Below are 19,308 nucleotides of genomic sequence, written 5' to 3' on the forward strand. Positions count from 1 at the left end.
GTTACCTCTTCTTGTGTTTACCCATGCAGATACTTTAGGTTTGAGATATTTGACTGATATCTGCCAGTAAATTGGACAAGAAATTTGTTTGTGGTGCACATTAAAACAGTCATTTTTAACAATAAGAATCATTTTAGATAATAAAGACTGTGTGGAATTGGAATAACTATGTGATAAAATAGCTGCAATGAAACAACTGAAATCCTGAAATATCCTGATGAATTGTGCCTGTTGTTTGAATGATATGTTACGGTTGAATAGTTTTAATATCATTTGTCTATGCTATGAACATCCAACATTTTATTGTGTGTTTCGATGGACCTAGAAATCTTCCAACAGAAATTATCTGCATGGTTACATTAAACTAAAGTTAACTAAGTTGCAATGACCGTATCCTCTAGACTTTACATTTTTCTGGGGATCCTTTAAATTCCAAAGTGAGATCCCCAAGTCAAACAAATGAAGGCAGTGAAATGTTTTCCCATGGTGGAAAACTAGATCCAGACCTCAGCGCTCCTCTGTTTGGACTCTCTAATCACCCTCTTACATTTCAGAGGTTGTCTCTCCCCTTTATGAGAGTCTTGTGTCTTCGGTTGCTCCGGTCTATTTTCGCTGACCTCCTCTGTCTCCCTCGGCCTGCCACAGTTCACAGCACAAGTCCAGTCAGGGTGGTGACCCACCACCAGATCCAAAGTTGGCAGGGAGGTGGTGCTAGTCACGTCCCTGAAGCCTAAAGAGGATGTGAGAGAGGGGCTGTCTGGAGGGAAAGTTTCATACCCCCTCTTCATGCCTGGACAACGTCCCCAGGACACACTCTCCCTCTGCCTCACCACTTGCCGGATCTTCTTCCAGCCTAGGTGGTTGAGTTCCAACAAGTTGAGGATGATACAGAAAACCCCCACGCAAAACATGAAGAGCAAGAATATTGTCTTCTCTGTGGGCCTGGAGACGTAGCAGTCCACTGGCTGACTGCAGGGCGCTGAGGTACAAAGGTAATGGACAGGGACCTGGAAGCCAAATAGCTTCCACTGGGCCAGGACAAAGCCCACCTCCAGAACAGCCCTTAAACATACATGGAAGACATAACATTTAGACAGAACCCCTCCAGAGACTGCTTGAACCTCCGCCCTTCCCTCCCTGACAGTGCATCCCCGGGCATGGCTCAAGGTTACAATGTTTTTGGGATCTCCCCTCTGGAGGCTCTGAGTGGCGATGCCCTCCAGCACATCTGCCAGGCTGTGACCAAGATGCTTATGGGAGCGGATGGAGCAACTGTCTGAGTCGCAGCTCCGATCGTACACCTCCTGTCTGCTGCTTTGCCCTACATCTGGGCCTCCCTGCCCCGGAATAACCAGTCCTTGCCCTTGCCTCTGGGTGGTGTTGTGGGGCAGCTTGGATAGGTTGTGCCATGTGTAGATGATGAAGCAGAGGGATGGCGTGGAGACACTGATGATGTGGAAGACCCAGAATCGAGGTTGCGAGATGGGCGCGAAAGCGTCGTAGCAGACGGTGGAGCATCCTGGCTGCAACGTGTTGCACACAAACATCTCCTGCTCATCGGTGTACACATCCTCAGTCGCCACAGCAACAATGAGCAGCCGGAAGATGACCATGACGGTGAGCCACAGGCGACCGATCATGGTGGAGTGCTGGTGGACAGCATCCAGGAGACGTTTCAGCAGGGTCCACTCCGTCATGATGGCCTGTGGCTGCCGGCAGCCACGACGAGGGAGGGGCTGCCTGGGGTAGAGCAGTCTGCTCTGGACTGATCCACCACTCCTACCCTGTTGGACTTGCTGATATCTCAAACCACGTTACAGTAGACCTGATCCGGGCTGCACTATCCTACCTATGCTACCTTTCCCTCTTTTCTGATTTTTTTCTCAAATTTAAGAAACTGTAATTCTTAGTTGGAAGGTTCTTTCAGAGCACTTACCCTCCCTGGCTGGAGCCCCCTGTAGCCTGCTCTCTGCCTGGCTGCCTTGAGAGCAGTGGAGCCATTGAAAAGGAGAGAGCCAACCCATCTTTCTCAGATAAGGATGTCTACTTGACATGAGTCACTTCTCTCTTGTCTTCAGGCTCCATTTTAAAACTGAGAGACATCACACTTCCTGTACTGGAGGACCTGCTGATAATGGCGAGCATTCTTTACAGATTAGTGCTCTGAAAGCAAATCAGCTCTTCCTTTAATGGAAAGCCATATTTGAAATGATGACCAGTACAGAAGAGCACGCTTACTGCCAAATTCTGGATGATACACACTGGAAGAAGCTTTTGTCAGGATACATACCCCCAAAAAATGTTATTTGTTTTTTCAGAGTTAAATTCTGGTGTCTGGTTTTTTGTTCCAGGCCTTGTTTTGACTGCTTCTCTCCAGCCACTTGCCAATCCTCTTATCTGTGTTTTAAAAAAAGCCCCTTGAAAGGTCTGCTAGCATCAAATCGTTGTGTGCCCAGATAAACACTCATTGACCCCTTTCCTTACTTCAAACAGTCCCTGTCTGAGTCTCTGTCTCGGAGCTCTGCCCACCAGTTATTCATGAACAGAAACCTTTGGTGCAGCATTAGAGAAAAATGTCATGAAAGGCGCATAATGCACTATTAAATCTCAAGGACTCAGTGTGCTTGTTGGATTGTCTTACAGCTGGATCAGAATCAGACGGGTTGCATCAGATGGTTTTTGGAACTAATGTTGTCATTTAAACTCCAAAACATAACTTAATCACTTGGTTATGTTTAGGCAACAAAACAAACTGGTTAGCGTCAGTTGTTTTAACCAGTCTGCTGTCTGCCATTTTAAGAATGGCCTCTGGTGTGTTCCCTCATGTACAGAATCTAGAAAAACAAATGCCTTTAATAATACATTTTAATACTATTTAATTGGACATTTTATTAATTAAAATCATGCTTTTAGACATTTACAAAGGAACATACCACAACAAGCAAACAAGTGATCTCAGCTGCTCTCACTCTCAGGTGAATAATTGGAAATTGAAGGGCCCAGGTGAGATTTGCGCCCCCTTTTATAGAGTCTGGTGCTCTGCCTGGGTCCTAGAGACCCTGGGCCCTAGTTTCGTGGCGCAGTGCAGGGCGGCGCAGGGTGGCGGAGCCGGCGCAATGCAAGTTTCGACCCGCGCAGCCTTGCGCACCGTCAGTTTGGCAGTTTGGTGGATCGCCTGCGCCAAGATGGGTGTGGCGGCGCAGCAGGGGGAGGCGTCACAGATTCAGCTTGGCGTAGCGGAAGTTTCGTGGCAAAAAGCCTCGCCGAGACTGCGCTGAAAGCTCGCCAGCTCCAACCTGGTCTACTCTCGGCGCAAGGCGTAAATAAAGTCCATTCATTCAAGGCGAATCACAGCTGGCGGAGTGGAAGTTTGGCTGACGGCGCGCAGTGCGCACACGTCACCAAGACCTCACAGGCAGGTTTCCACAGTTCCAGGCACATTTAAATGCAATAAATACTCACAACACACACTATTTAATGCAACTAATTGAATCAACACGTGAATTTATATCTATATAGATTGTCCCGTCAAAACAGATCAAAGGCGGATGGCACGCGTAACGGAAACTCAGCCTCTCGGACCAAAACATCTCCCTCTCTCTCTCCTGTTTTTTATAATATGGGCATTGTTATTATTATGATACGCACGCACAGCGCGTGATGAGTGTGGTGGGAGCGGCGGCGCTGCTTCTGTCATCCGGTTGTCAAGTGACGGAACTTGCACTGAACCTCCCCTAACGCATTAAAGGAGAGGAGAGGAGCTCATTTGATTGGTGAAGATCTGAATCGGCTGTATTAATCCCAGTCAACGCCTCGTCTCCTCCTCGTCTCCCACTCACGCCTTCTTCTCCTCCCTCTTTCCCACTTGCGCCGGTGGGCGAGACGGGAGGTGTGCCTGCGAGCCTGCGCGGTGCACGAAACTTGCAAAGTCCAGGCGGACACACCCCGTCGGCGCAGCGCAGGTGCGCTGAAAGCTGACTGCGCCTGGTCTACGAAACTAGGGCCCCCTGTCTCTATGTTTCAACTGATTGCAGAACTATCTAAGCAACGGACCAACTTTAAGGAAGATGTGGCCACATTAATCCAAGAGACAATCCAGCCTCTGCAACCTTCAGTGGATGGGCTGCGCGGCGAAGTTAGCTCTTTTCAGGGCCAACTCGTCGCAGCAGAAAACCTGACTGGTGATTTATTCATTTATTTATTTATTTGTTTATTTCGGGCATGTACATTAAAGTGTAAGTTTGGCGGAAATTTAAAATAAAGCTATTTTCTGAATGAAAATACATCAACTAAGTCGTGGAGGAAGTAATTTTCGCTCATCACGCAGTTCAGAGCTAGCACGGGCGGGAGCTAGAGTCCAAAATCGCAAACAGTGGGTTAGCATGGGGCCAACAGCCACACGCTTTCAAAATCACATTTTTAAACCACTAACATTGCTCAAAACAGCGCCAAACCTCGTCAGCAGCTTGCTCTGGGTGTCTACACATAAAACGAAGCACCAACAACTCAGTTCATGAACCCGAAGTTTATAACAGAAGACAGTTAAGAACACTCACCAATTCTACCCCTGCCAGCTCCTCGCGAAGGATAGTCCGTAAGTGTCGATTACCGAACGAGTTCCCATGTGAGATCTCGCGTGACATGTATGTGCTTCAGATAAGGCTGCTGTCTTGAACTGATTGGAAGTGTATACAAACTATCCCGACGTTTTTACCCACCGTTATTAACTTATATTTGGCCAAACTGCCACTAATTTAAAAGTATACTCGTTTTATTCTGGGCGAAATCTTCCGTGGTCTCCCTCGTTTTGCATTGCGTTCGGTAATCGACACTTACGGACTATCCTTCGCGAGGAGCTGGCAGGGGTAGAATTGGTGAGTGTTCTTAACTGTCTTCTGTTATAAACTTCGGGTTCATGAACTGAGTTGTTGGTGCTTCGTTTTATGTGTAGACACCCAGAGCAAGCTGCTGACGAGGTTTGGCGCTGTTTTGAGCAATGTTAGTGGTTTAAAAATGCGATTTTGAAAGCGTGTGGCTGTTGGCCCCATGCTAACCCACTGTTTGCGATTTTGGACTCTAGCTCCCGCCCATGCTAGCTCTGAACTGCGTGATGAGCGAAAATTACTTCCTCCACGGCTTAGTTGATGTATTTTCATTCAGAAAATAGCTTTATTTTCAATTTCCGCCAAACTTACACTTTAAGTCATCATCACACATCTTGCTCACACAGTAAACATGAATACACATGGCCGAAAGGGAAAGCGGGAGAAGCCGAGGCTTATCTAGTCCCGCCCCCATTACCCAGGGGGGGAAAAGAAAGAAAAAATAATAATAATAAAATAAAAAAAAATTAAATTAAAAATATAAAGTAAAAAAGAACAAAGAATAATAATAAAAAAATAAACAAACTTTCAACGTATCTGTGAAGCTGAAGCTACTGTCAAATCCCTTCAGGCCCAGAATGCCAGCCTGCTGGATCACCTTGAAAACTTGGAAAATAGTTCCGACCTTGGACCGATCTAGCTCCAAGTCTGTGTCTCCATCTAAGATGGCTCATGCCCTGTCGACATTTAAGAATGAGGCGGGCTGTATAGACCCTTGGCGTTTTCTTTTTCCATGTAATAAACAGTTCTCATTCTTTTCACATGTACATCAATCATATTCAAGAATTTATTATTTATTTCATAGATAAAGCCCTGCTACCCTTCATTAAGAAAAGTGTATATTCAGCTATTGTCAGACCAAGCGCCAGTATTGCTGGATTTAGGCTTTCCCCTTAATCAAGTTCAGCACCCCAATTGGAGATTGGACTCAACTTTGCTGGCAGATGGACATTTTTATGAAACAATATCGACTGCTATTGATAATTTCTTACAGGTAAATAAATCAGACTCAATATCACCATCTATCTTGTGGGAGACTCTGGAAGTGGTAATTGGGGGCAAAATAATATCTTACACAGCAGCAAGCAACAAAGCCAGGAAATCAAAGCAGGAACAACTCATAAATTCAATGCTTGATTTAGATCTTAGACATGCCACATCACCCTCTCCTGAACTGTATAAAAAAAGACTAGACTTGCAAATGCAATATAACTTAATATCAACACAGGAAACAACAATATTTGCTCAGGTCTCGAGGTTTTATACGAGCATGGTGAAAAGGCAGGCCGTCTATTAGCCCACCAACTTAAATGTAGATCAGCAGCTCAGCCACAGATCTAGAAGTCTCCTGATGAGCTAACAGCTGACCCTGTTGAAATAAATGATATTTTTAAGACATTTTATTCACACCTATACACATCTGAATTCCCAGGGGATGACTCAGACATGCTCAAATTTTAGATAACTTAGATGCCCCCTCTATAAACCCTGATAAGAGGTCAGATTTGGATAAGCCTATAACACTTAATGAAGTCATCAGCTCTATTTCAGCAATGCAAAGTGCATTAACGTGTGTGTGTGGGCCAACAAATTGTGACTTTAAAGTTGTTTAAATTGTTGTCTGTGCATTTATAGAAGGTACAGTATTTACAGTGTTTTCCTTAAAAGAGAGGGAGAATTAATATACAGTGTCTTTCTAAAGAAAAGGGATATTTTATTTTGAAGGTTTAAGAAAAGAACATCCTCCTAGTGGGCTGCCACTAGGAGGATGATGACAGGTGCTCTCCTTCATACAATCATGCGCACACTTCATGGCTGCACCTGATCTCGAAACTCGCCGCGACGCAAAAGCATTGCACGGCTTCTTACATACCTTAAATTCTCTAATATAGACAATGGGAAGCGTGGAAATAGCGCTGTCTGTGGACACGTACCTTCAGCCAAAATATCCGCGACGCGAAGGCATTGCACGGCTGACAATGAATTGGAAGCGTGGAAATAACACTGCCTGTGGACACTTGCCCCGGCCTCCATTAGAGATCAGTAGTGATGTCCAAATGAAGCTTCGTGAAGCATTTTCTTTATTTTCTGAGCCCAATAGATGGCGCTCTCTGTTCAACAAAGGGTTGAAAGCAATGGAAATATATCGGCCTTCAACCCATTGTTGAACAGAGAGCGCCATCTAAGGGCTAAGAAAATGTCAGAGAGCGCCATCTAAGGGCCGTTATTTACCTCCGCCGACAGCGAGACCGACCAGTGTTAGAGACTGGCCAGTATTAGAATACAGACCAGTATTAGAGGATTCACGGTATCTGTAGTTTGCGACCACGTTCGCATTTATTTATATTTGTTCATAAATAAATATCTGTGGAAATCAAAATCAGAATTAGTAATCCCTTAGGAAATTGTACAGCTGCAGTTGCTGCATAAGAGTCAGGGAAGAAAGTGTCAAATAAGTATAAAAATATAAAGTATAAAATAATGCCACTAAATATATGTAATAATGTTCAAATCGGGATCAAGTCGGACACAAAAATAACCAGCATGCATTGTGAGGCAATCGGCGGCGATCGATTCTGCACAGGCCTGGCTCATCTCCAACGGGCCTACTGTCACAACATTCAACCAATGATAACACACGGTACAAACCACATACTGCCATCTGATATCCAGTAGGCCTGCTCATGTTTACTCTCAATGAGCCATCACACAGACAATAGAAGCCTTTTTGGCAAGCTGCTGGACCTGCTGCTGTTAGCTGGAGCAGCTTGTACCCCAGAAGCCACTTAGCCTGAGAGCCAGATTAGATGGTGTTTCCTCGCTGCTCTGCAGAGCACATGCAGTGAAGGGGAGTGTATTAACGGCCTCGTCGTCTTCCTGCTGCATGTGTGGGTCTGAAAAGTAAAGCCATGTTGAAGAGCTTTTAACTGTTATTCTCTCTTCTGGCCATCCCACCCTACTTCTCTCTAGATGTATTATCTCAGTAAACATTGTAAACATGAGTGTGTGGTCTCAATCTCTAGCTGTAAGTCTTCTTCAATACAGCGTTATCAGATCAACAGATCCACCTGTCGCTCATCCACAGTCCAAATATGGTCACTTCCTTCACTGTTTGCAAAAATTCCAAGATGGCGATGACTAAAATGCCAAACTTGAAGCAACCCAATGGGCGAATTCACGATGACTACGCCCACTTTCCCCAGTCTCTGGTCTCTGCTTTGTGTGAGAGATCCAGTTTTTCCTTTGTCCTGTTATTGGGTTTTCTCCTGCTTTGTCCTCTGACTGGACCTTGAACCTGAGCACTGCTACCTTCTTTGGGGTCCTAACTTTTCTTTTTCCTGATAGTGATACAGTAATTATGGACTTGTGACAATAAGTTTATTAAAGTGATTATGGACTCCACTAATGAGAGACTGGATGCTATGAATCGTAACATCCAGGAGCTTAAGGACAGCATCCACTACACTCAGAAGGACGTTGATGAAATTAAAATGAAAGTGCCCAAGCTCTCAATAGATCACAACACTCTGGAGAATGGCTTTCGCAAGATTTTTGACTGTCTTGTCACACTTGAGTCTAAACCCGACTACCTTGAAAACCAATCCAGAAGGAACAATCTAATTTTTGATGGTTTGAAAGAATCTTTCCGTGAGAAATGGGAGGATACAGAGAAGCATGTCCAGAAACTTATCTCTGAGAAGTTGAACCTAGATGCCAGTGCTATGGCCATTGAGAGGGCCCATCGTGTGGGGAAGCTGGGCTACAAGGAGGAAAGGCAGCGCCCTAGACCAATTGTGGTCAAATTTTTAAATTTTAAAGACAGAGAACTGGTTTGGAGGAGTAGGAAAGAGCTGAAAACCACTGCCCCAGGAGTGTACATCAATGAAGATTTCTCAGAGGTGATGAGGCAAAAAAGAAAAGAACTTCTGCCCAAACTAAGAGAGGCATGGGACAGGGGGGACATTGCCTACCTTAAATATGACCGCCTTATCACCTATCCACCGAAGGGGCGTCGCGATCAAAGGGAGAGCAGTGTGCCCCTCACATCCACCCCAAAGACGGATGTGCTAAGGTAGATGTCACAAGGTTGATAATCCCCACTTGTTTTTGTACTTTTTTTCTTTTATGGCCATTAACCTACCAAAAAAAGGTTTAAAATTTGCTCATTTAAATATCTGCAGCTTAAAAGATAAAGTCCATGTTCTTTGCTCTGTTGTCCATGGGAATAATATACAAGTAACCCTGTTTTCTTGACACGGGTGTCCCTCAAGGCTCAGTATTAGTACCGCTTCTGTTCTCACTATACACCAGATCACTAGGTTCTGTTATTACATTGCATGGATTCTCCTACCATTGCTACGCAGATGACACCCAGCTGTTCCTCTGTTTTCCCCCAACCTCTGACACTCACATTGCAACTCGCATCTCGGACTGTCTGGCTGACATCTCTGTCTGGACAACTGCACATCACCTCAAGCTTAACCTGAATAAAACCGAACTCCTCTTCATCCCAGGGAAAGACTGCCCTCGCATGGACTTGTTGAGGGCATCACAGTATTGCTGTCGTCAACTGCGAGGAACCTGGGTGTAATCCTCGATGACCAACTATCCTGCACCCCCAACATCACTGCTGTTCCCCGATCCTGCAGATTTGCCCTCTACAATATCCGCAGGATTCGGACCTTCCTCACAAAGGATGCAACGCAACTCCTGGTCCAAGCACTGGTCATCTCCCGCCTTGACTACTGCAACTCTCTCCTGGCCGGACTCCCGGCCTCTGCGATTAAACCATTGCAGCGTATCCAGAACGCTGCAGCACGCCTTATCTTCAATCTACCAAAATTCTCCCATGTGACCCCCCTCCTCCGTGACCTCCACTGGCTCCCTGTTGCAGCACGCATCCAATTCAAGACGATGGCACTGGCCTTCAGGGCCATCAATGGAACGGCACCCATCTACCTTCAAACACTGGTCAAACCTCATGCCCCGAAGCGAGCACTTCGCTCCTCTACTTCAGCTGGCCAGCTGGTACCACCATCTCTGAAATCAAACAAATGTCACTCAGCAAAGTCCAGACTCTTCTCTGTTCTGGCGCCTCAGTGGTGGAACGAACTCCAGACCAATGTCAGGACAGCAGAGTAATTTGCCATCTTCCGAAAAAGGCTCAAGACTCACCTGTTCAGACGTCACCTCGACTCTACATAGCATAACCCACTAACACCCCCCAAAAAAAACAACAACAACAACAACCATCACCTATAGCACTCTGATCATAGCACTGTTGCTCTTAAGGTACTACCTTACTCAGATGAGGACCTAACACTTGTTCTACTTTTAGCTCTTACTTTATCGGCAATGATACGTTGTGGTTTCTTTGTTTCCTTCTTTTGACAAATGTACTTATTGTAAGTCGCTTACCATTTTTACTTCTGCCCATAACTTCATTAAGTGTTCTCCATAGTTTTTTACTGTCACCATTGCACTCCTCAAATTTGAATTTATAATATTGTTTTTTCTTTTGTCTATTTAATTTAGTTACCTTGTTTCTTAGCCAGCGATAAGCTTTCCAGTCTGCTAAACAACCAGAGGTAGTTGCCTGCTTTTTCAGTTGATCCCTTCTTTTCATGCAATTTCTTAATTCATCATCCAGCCATGATGTTTTTTCTGATCTTACAGAGAGCCTCTTAATTGGAGCATCTAAGTATTTTTATTTTTATTTCATGATCTGAGTTTTTTTTATGGAAATAATCTAATTGTTTGTTCTTTATTTTATTTTGTATTTTGCATTTTTTGTGATTTCTTTGAACTGTTATTTGTCTTGCTCTTTAGGGACCCCAGGAAGAATAGTCGTCACCATGGTGACAACTAATGGGGATCCAATAAACAATAAACATCAGTATTTCTAAGATTCTGGTATTGAACTTGGCTGGTATTATTGTGTATTAGGCTATTATACCATAATGTTATATGATCATGTCTTATCATTTTTATAAAATTCTGTTGTCTAAATCAGTAAACTGTTATTAAATGCTAAACAAATTGATTCATTATACATGTGTCTGATACAACAACATAAATATAATATATGTATACAACCTAATTTAAGCTAAGAAATCTGTGATGTGCTTGATGAAATTCAAAAGTGTTAAAGTAGCACCAGTGATGTCGAAAAAGCCGATCATTCGTGTTTTTGGTCCAATCATCTGCGTGCGCTTCTGCCCTCACATGAGCCCCGGACAAAGTCTTACACTTCAACAGCTTGTTTTGTCTTTTAAACTGACAAACGTCATTTGTGTAATTCATGTTACAATTTAAATGAGCCGCTTGTCTTTTCATGCACTTTTGTGATCATTCTGATGGTGATATATGGATATACTTAGTGTTAATGTTTGCCTGTTGAACCCCATTGTGTCATTGATACCCATTAAAGTGGCAGTCTGTAAGATTTAAGATAGGGTGAGGAGCTCCGTCACGCGGGAGGAGCTCGGAGTAGAGCCACTGCTCCTCCACATCGAGAGGAGCCAGTTGAGGTGCGTCTGTATCGGATGCCCCCTGGACGCCTCCCTCGGGAGGTGTTCCAGGCATGCCCCACTGGGAGGAGACCCCGAGGAAGACCCAGGACACGCTGGAGTGACTATGTCACCCGGCTGGCCTTGGAACGCCTTGGGGTCCTCCCGGAGGAGCTAGAGGAAGTGTCCGGGGAGAGAGAAGTCTGGGCGTCCCTGCTCAGGCAGCTGCCCCCGCGACCCGGTCCCGGATAAGCAGAAGAAAATGGATGGATGGATGGATCTGTAAGATTTCAGATGCGTTGCTTCCAGCGGCCTCTTTTGCGGTAGATGGAACTGCAGGCGAGCCTCTGGGACTCATCTCCCTCACCAACAGTGTTAACGGTCGCTCATCTGTGTGATGCCTTCAAATGCTCCACACTGAAAGGAGGTCCGTGGTTTTCCCTCGTTGGCGGTCACTTTACTTCTTGATGACTTGCCCTTCTTCACTTCCATTAGTTTGTTGTTTCTTTTTCTTGGGACTCAAAGTTGAATGGTCTTCTTTCTCTGCCTGTTGATCCTCCATTGTGAGTCAGCAGTAATGAAATGTACCGGTCAAACACTTTAGACTAGAGGGAGCCTGTTGGAGCAGGATTACAAGTAAACGCAGCATACTTCCATGAGTAGCTCCACCTGGGCAGACCAACCGCTGCTGACTATGTAAAAAGCCTCACTCATTTAGATTTTGCGCGGGAATGTCATCACAGACATGGAGATCCTATTTCTGGGCAAAGCAGCATGTACAAGCACTTTCATCAGTGGGTCACATGATCAATCACCATTGTTTTAACTCACTCTCTGAGAGATAGTAACTTAAAACACAATTATATGGATGAAAATGTTACGGACTGCCAGGACAAAATCAGTAATTTATTCATTTATTGGCCTGATTTATTCATTGGTGTTCAAAAATGTCACTGTAAACTAAACAGCAGTATGCAGGATAATCCACAGACCTGGAAGTAACATAGAGACGGTTTTCTACTGATTCTCAATAACTTGGACATGGCCTGGCGCATGGCTGAGTGATTCGGGTGAACTGACCCTTTTAATAAACTTCCATATCTGATCAGATATAAAAATAATAGAAATGTAATCCGAAGTTGTCCACCATGGATCACACGTCCTGAATCTTAATTAAGTACAACATCTGTTTGCTTCAAGTGCTGCTGTTTGTTTTCATTTCTTTGGATTCTTCATTTTAAGCAGCTCCGTCTGTCCATCCTCACTCACAACTCGTCAAACACTGATGCTTTGTCAAGCCCATCGCTGTCAAACCAACGTGTAAGGCATCCATACCATCTTTCAAGTAACTGCAGTGAAATCCCACTGCTGCATTATTATACTGTGTTCACATCAAATGTGGAGCCAAGTTTTCTTGTGGTGGGAACTTTAACAAAGTCAGTGCAAAGATGCAAATAGAAGCAATTTTGCACTGGATGGCGTGAATGAGACGAATATAGGAGATTTGCCTCATTCGTGTGACAACACTGTCCTGTCCGAGTTCATGACATCATCCTCCATCATCATTCACTGGATCTAGTAAGACCCACGTCTGCTGGTTTACTACAGCTGGATAAACTCAGAATAAACTATTCAGTTGTGCTTTAATATCAATAACCAGACGAAAAGGATGCTGAAATAACTCCATAATGATGGTTGTAGCGACTAATTGTCCCTTTAATTAGCCGCTTGGAGGCTCAGTGAGGTCTTGTCCGACACGCTCCTAAAGAATCATTCTTTCCCGACGTTAGTTTTAAGTGTTTATTGAACTAACAAATTATATATGACAACAAAACTATAAGTCATGTAAATTAATGAAAAGCAAAGAAACGAAACGTAACGAAGCGGTCAACAAAATTATACAACCCCACTCACCCCCCATGTCTAACCAAGTGCGCCGTGAAACTGAAAAGGTGAAATACTGTGAAACCACACCCAGGTGATAATCACCGTAAATGCTAGTAACAAAAGGGGCGTGTGTAAGATAAACAAATAATAATAAAGGCCATACCATTTTTGGCTCCTACAATACCGGCCCCTAATTATTAAATTTCAAATAATAATTACACAGTTATTTATAACAAACACAAAACATTCCAATATTTTGTGGATCTTCTTTCCTCGTGTCAGAAGTCCAGAGTTTATCATGGTCTTTTAGAGTCATATTTACCGCCACTCAGGATGGGTAAAGTCCACAGTCTGTGTAGTATAGAATGTGTGTGTGTGTGAGTGAGGGGGAGGGGCAATGTCAAAAACCAAAAATAAAATCAGTTCGGATCAAATAAATCCTCTGCCTCCAGAAGAAGGCAGATTTTGCTGATGGGTCTGTTCAGAAACCCAGTCTTGGTCTTGATCCGAAGCTGTCGAACAAGTCCCTTTTTGTCCGAAATGGTCTCAACAACTTTTCCAGTTAGCCAGGAGTTTCTAGGCGCTGAATCGTCCACAATGATCACTATGTCTCCTGCTGTGAAGTTGCGTCTGAGGTTGGACCATTTCTGTCGCTCCTGAAATTGAGGAAGATATTCTTTAATCCACCTCTTCCAGAATAAGTCTGACATATACTGAACTTGCCTCCATCTGCGATGAGCATATATGTCTTCCTTATTGAACTGTCCTGGTGGCAGGGATGGTGAAGTCTTCAGAAGCAGCAGGTGGTTTGGGGTGAGTGCTTCAAGGTCATTTGGATCCGTAGATGCCTTAGTGATTGGACGGCTGTTAAGAATCGCCTCAGCTTCACATAAGACTGTATGGAGTCCTTCATCATCTAGATTTTGTACATTGAAGGTGGAATTGAGTACCTTTCTCACTGATCTGATTAGTCTTTCCCATACACCTCCATGGTGTGAGCCAGCAGGGGGATGGAAGATCCACTTGATTCCTTTTTGGAGCAGTGTGTTATGGATCTGACTTTGATTCCAGTTTGCAATAGCTTCCTTCAACTCACGCTGAGCTCCCACAAAGTTGGTGCCATTGTCGGAGCGCATTTCTTTCACTTGACCACGTCTGGCTGTAAAACGCAGAAGGGCATTGATGAAAGAGTCTGTGTCGAGTGATGATGCCACTTCCAAGTGAACTGCTCTTATAGCCAAACATGTGAAAATAACACCATAGCGCTTCACAATACTCCTTCCACGCTTCACTCCGAAAGGTCCAAAGTAATCGACTCCCACATATGTAAAGGGAGGTTCATCAGGAGAGACTCTATCCAGGGGCAAGTCTGCCATCTGCTGTTGTCCAGGAGTAGCATTTATACGCCGACAAACAATGCATCTTGCCACAATTTTTCTGATTGCCACAGTGGCGCCAAGGATCCAATATTTTTGGCGTAGTCTGGACAACATATGGTTGTGACCATTATGACCCACCTCTTCATGAATATGTTGAAGAATCAGCCCAGAGATGTGAAAGTCTTTGGCCAGGATGATCGGATGTTTCATCTCTTCCGGCATCGCCGCTCTGCTTAGTCGCCCACCAACTCTCAGTACACCATTTTCCAGAACAGGGTTGAGTTTATGAATGTGACTTGTCCTTTTAACATTCATCCCTTTCCTCAGACTTGAAATTTCATCTGGGAACTTCTTCTTCTGGCAAAAGCGGAATATCTCCAACTCAGCATTAGCCAGATCTTTAACTGTGAGACCACCATGTTCCTGGATCTCCAGCTTTCCTGCTCCCTTTTGTGGCAGATCTCTCTGATGTATGTGGTCTGGAGGAAGCTGGGCTTTCTTCTTTCTGCTATGATACAGAAGTAGTCATTTCAGTTTGAGCATCCAAGCCACTGCCCTTTTCAAACGAACCCAGGATGAGAAGTGATGGATTAAGCGGGTTATTATATCTACTTCTTCAGACATCGCCTGAGTAGCGTTTACAGTTATGCTCCTGACTTCAGAGTCCTTTGATGAGATATCTTCTAATCCATCAGGGTTTTGAGGCCACTCCTCCTGAGGTTGAAGAAGGAACTGAGGCCCGGACACCCATATTTCTTTCTTTAGAAAAGATTTGACTGTCAAACCTCGGGAAGCCACGTCTGCTGGATTGTTAACTGTTTTTACATATCTCCACTGTTGTGCATGTGAAACTTTGGCAATTTCAGTCACTCTGTTGGCAACGAAAGTCTTGAACCTTGTAGTTTTGTTGTTGATGTATTTGAGCACAGAAGTGCTGTCTGTCCAAAATATGGAGTCCGCTAGTTCCATGTGCAGCTCTTTTTTCCACATTGTGTCCATTCTGCTTGCCATGGTAGCAGCAGTCAATTCCATGCAAGGGATAGTGGCTGGTTTTAATGGAGCCACTCTTGCTTTTCCCATCACGAATCCACAATGTGTCTGACCTTGGTTGTCATGCAGCAACAGGTAACTAACGGTTCCATAGCCATCTTCACATGCATCAGCAAAATGGTGTAGCTGAGCAGATGTCACAGTGTCAAAGATTGGGGGTTTGAAGCATCTGTCAACTTTGAAGTCTTCCAGTTTATGAAGATCCTGAATCCAATTTATCCATTCATGTACAATGGGGTCTGGTACTGTATCATCCCAACCCATCTTTTTTCTACACAACTCTTGCAGGATCTTCTTGGCAGTCAGGACTACAGGTGCCAATATTCCAAGGGGATCATATACAGAACTCACCGTTGAAAGAATCCCTCTTCTTGTGAGTGGTCTGTCTTTCAAGGTGATTTTGAATTTGAAGGCGTCTGATTGAACACACCATTGTACGCCCAGCACCCTCTCCATAGGAAGATTGTCATGGTCCAAATCGAGATTCTTCATTTCTTTTGCTCTCTCTGTGTCTGGAATGATAGCCAACACATGACGATTGTTACTTGTCCACTTGGTAAGTTGAAAGCCACCCTTGACACAGATTGCTCGTAGTTCATGATAAAGAGATATTGCCTCCTCTTCTGAAGCTGCAGAAGCGAGGCAGTCGTCAACATAAAAATTGTTCATGATGGCATTTACAGTTTGAGAGCTAAACTGTTTCATGTTGTCCTCAGCACATTTTTTAAGGGCAAAGTTTGCACAACTTGGAGATGAAGTTGCTCCGAATAGATGCACTGTCATTCTGTATTCCACCATGTTCTTATCGTAGTCGCCATTAGGCCACCAGAGGAATCTCAACAAGTCACGATCTACACTTGGTACTTTCACTTGATGGAACATTGCTTCGATGTCTGCAGTGATTACAACTCGGTCTTTACGGAATCTGGCCAAGACTCCCAGCAATGTACTGGTCAGGTCTGGTCCCTGTAAGAGCTGATAATTCAGTGAAACTCCCTGATATGTTGCTCCGCAGTCAAACACCACTCGAAGTTTTTTCTTTTGTGGATGCAAAACTCCATGGTGTGGTAAATACCATTTTCTGCCATCGCTACGTTCCAACAAATCATCTGGTACTTTCTCTGCGTAACCTTTGGATATCATGTCAGACATAAAGTTGGTGTAGTCTGAATGAAAGCAAGTATCTCTCTTGAATCTTCTCTTTAGGTTCAGAGTACGTTGTTCAGCAATATTCTTATTGTCAGGCATGCATATTTTCCTTTCCTTTAAAGGTAATCCAATACAATAATGACCATCAACAAGTTTGGCAGATTTTGAGACAAAATCCAAGAACTGCTGGTCTTCTCTTGAAGGTTCTTGGATGTCTTTGGCACACTCAGGAAAGTCAATTTTGAACTGCTGTTCCCACAGTTCATCAAGCTTCACAACCGAAATTCTGTTGATTCCTATCACCAACTGCGATTCCTGAGCATCCACATTTTCTCCTCCTAATGGTCCATTAACTGTCCAACCAAGCATAGTTTGGACAGCGTAAGGTCCATCTCCCACACTCCGGATAACATTAAGTGGTTCCAGAGCCTTTGGTACATCTGATCCAATCAGCAAATCTATCTCCGAGTCGATTTCAGGTAGATGAAGATTCCTCAGATGAGACCACTTAGCAACATCTTGTTGACAAGGGATGTTTCCTTTGTGTACAGGCATAGTCCTCTGAGTGTATATACCTGGGAGTTCACAGAAATTGCTGCTGTCCAGTCCAGCAACCTCTAGGCCTGAAACGATGCAGGTTTCGACGGCCTTCTTTTGACCCATGGTTCTCAACAGAATATTTGATTTTCTTCCTTGAAGATTAAGCTTGTTCATGAGCCTCAAAGTATGCACTGTTGCGTTCCCTTTCTTGGCCTTCACTTGTACAGGCACTATTGACAGTTTGCAGTTGTCTTCACCGGCCCCAGTAAGACCACTTGTCTGAACAGAGGTTACAGCGCTGTCTTTAGGTCCTTCCTTTCCTCCTTGTTCTTTGTCCATTTCCTTCTTTCTTTGATGGATGTGCAGAATCTTGGGATGCTTTAAACAACATATGTTGCAGATGAGTCGCTTCCTGCAGTCTTTGCTGATGTGTCCTTTACACAGACAGCCAAAACATATACCATTTTCTTTAACAAAAGCAACTTTCTCATTATGTGTCTTCTTTTCCAAAAGTGGACACATCTCCAAAGCATGTCCATCTCCACAGAACAAACAGTTATTTACAGCGTGCAAACTTTCCGTTTCCTTAGTTCCGTTATATTTTTTCTTATTGGCAACTGTTACAGTTGTAGCAAAGATACTCCCTTTTATTCTTGGTTGAGGCTGTGATTTGGGCCTCCTTACATCCTTGATTGTTGTTGGAGTGTCTTTGATATCTCTTAATATGGGATCCGTTTTTATCCTTACTTGTCTTTCAAGGAAATTCACCATATCTTTAAACACAGGTCTTTGTTTGTATTTTTCCTGGAAATCACAGGCCACAGTTCTCCATGTATCTCTCAGCCGGTAGGGTAACTTTTTCATGATGGCTATCATGTGAGTCGGCATATCAAGCTCGTGCATGTAGTCGACATCTTCCATGGCATTACAACATCCTCTTAGAAATAGGGTGTATGCCTGTAAAGCCTTTGTGTCATCTGGTTTTATTGACAACCATGAAAGAGCCTTCTGTAAGCTGTTGCGATCTTATACTCATTGCCGAAATGCTCCTGTAGCAAAGCCTTCCTGAATCCTCTGTCCGAGGACATATGCAAGCAACTCCTCACAATTTCTCTTGGCTGTCCTCTTGTGTATTGCTCCAGGTAATAGAGACAATCTCTGGGATAATTGTTCTTGGTTTCAATATTGTGCTCAAAGGATTTAATGAACGTTTGGTACTGAAGTGGATCACCATCAAAAACTTGAATCTCCTTCTTGGGCATAGAAGAGAGACACTGTTGCTGTATTAACAATGCAGTGATGTCATTTTGCTTCTTCATGACTGAGAATATATTGTTCTGTTCACTATTGCTTGAAACAGGTAATGTATCTGGAGATACTGCCTGTGCATGTTCACTTGTGTTTCTGATGCTTGACTGGAGTGTTAAAGGAGCTGTTATAAGAGATTGAACTTGAGTTACAGCTCTTTCTGCAGTTATTATTGGTGTTTGTGGATAGATAGTTTTGTGGTTCGGTGGGATTTGTCCAAGTGGATGCGTTGCTTGCAACCGTGGTACCAAAGGATCTGTTTTAACAGTAAATGTGTTCTTTTCCTGTTGTCCATGCTCAAAATATGATTTCATTCCATCAGATGCATTAGAAGAGCTACTTTGAATGCCTGATCCCCTTGATGCTCCGAGAACCTTCATTTTGGCCATAGTGGCAGCAATGTTTGCTTCCAGCTCCAGCCGTCCCTTTTTCCTCTTCAGCTGCTCTTCTTGTTCTTCCAAGGCATGTTTATCCTTAAGCAGCTTCTGTCGTACAATAAGAGCAGCCACTTCAGCTTCAGCCATCATACATGCAGATGTAGTACTTGAAACTCTGGAGTTTGAGCCACCAGATCGCTTGCTGCTCCTGCTTCCAACATTTGAC

At 44.0% G+C, this 19,308-nt stretch overlaps 1 protein-coding gene across 1 annotated transcript in view; it reads right to left on the bottom strand.

Annotated features, from left to right (window-relative positions):
• Positions 1-494: 494 nt before the first annotated feature.
• The window catches only part of gjd6 (gap junction protein delta 6), a gene marked incomplete at its 3' end in the record, with an annotated part of 29,019 nt that continues 10,205 nt past the window's right edge, over positions 495-19,308 (bottom strand). The window contains exon 2 of the mRNA XM_084007282.1: positions 495-1,703. Within this exon, the coding sequence (XP_083863408.1) occupies positions 495-1,697 (1,203 nt within the window). The 5' untranslated portion in view covers positions 1,698-1,703. The remainder of the gene's footprint in view (positions 1,704-19,308) is intronic.

This window comes from Eutrigla gurnardus (assembly GCF_963514095.1).
Source record: "Eutrigla gurnardus genome assembly, chromosome: 1".
Lineage (NCBI taxonomy): Eukaryota > Metazoa > Chordata > Actinopteri > Perciformes > Triglidae > Eutrigla > Eutrigla gurnardus.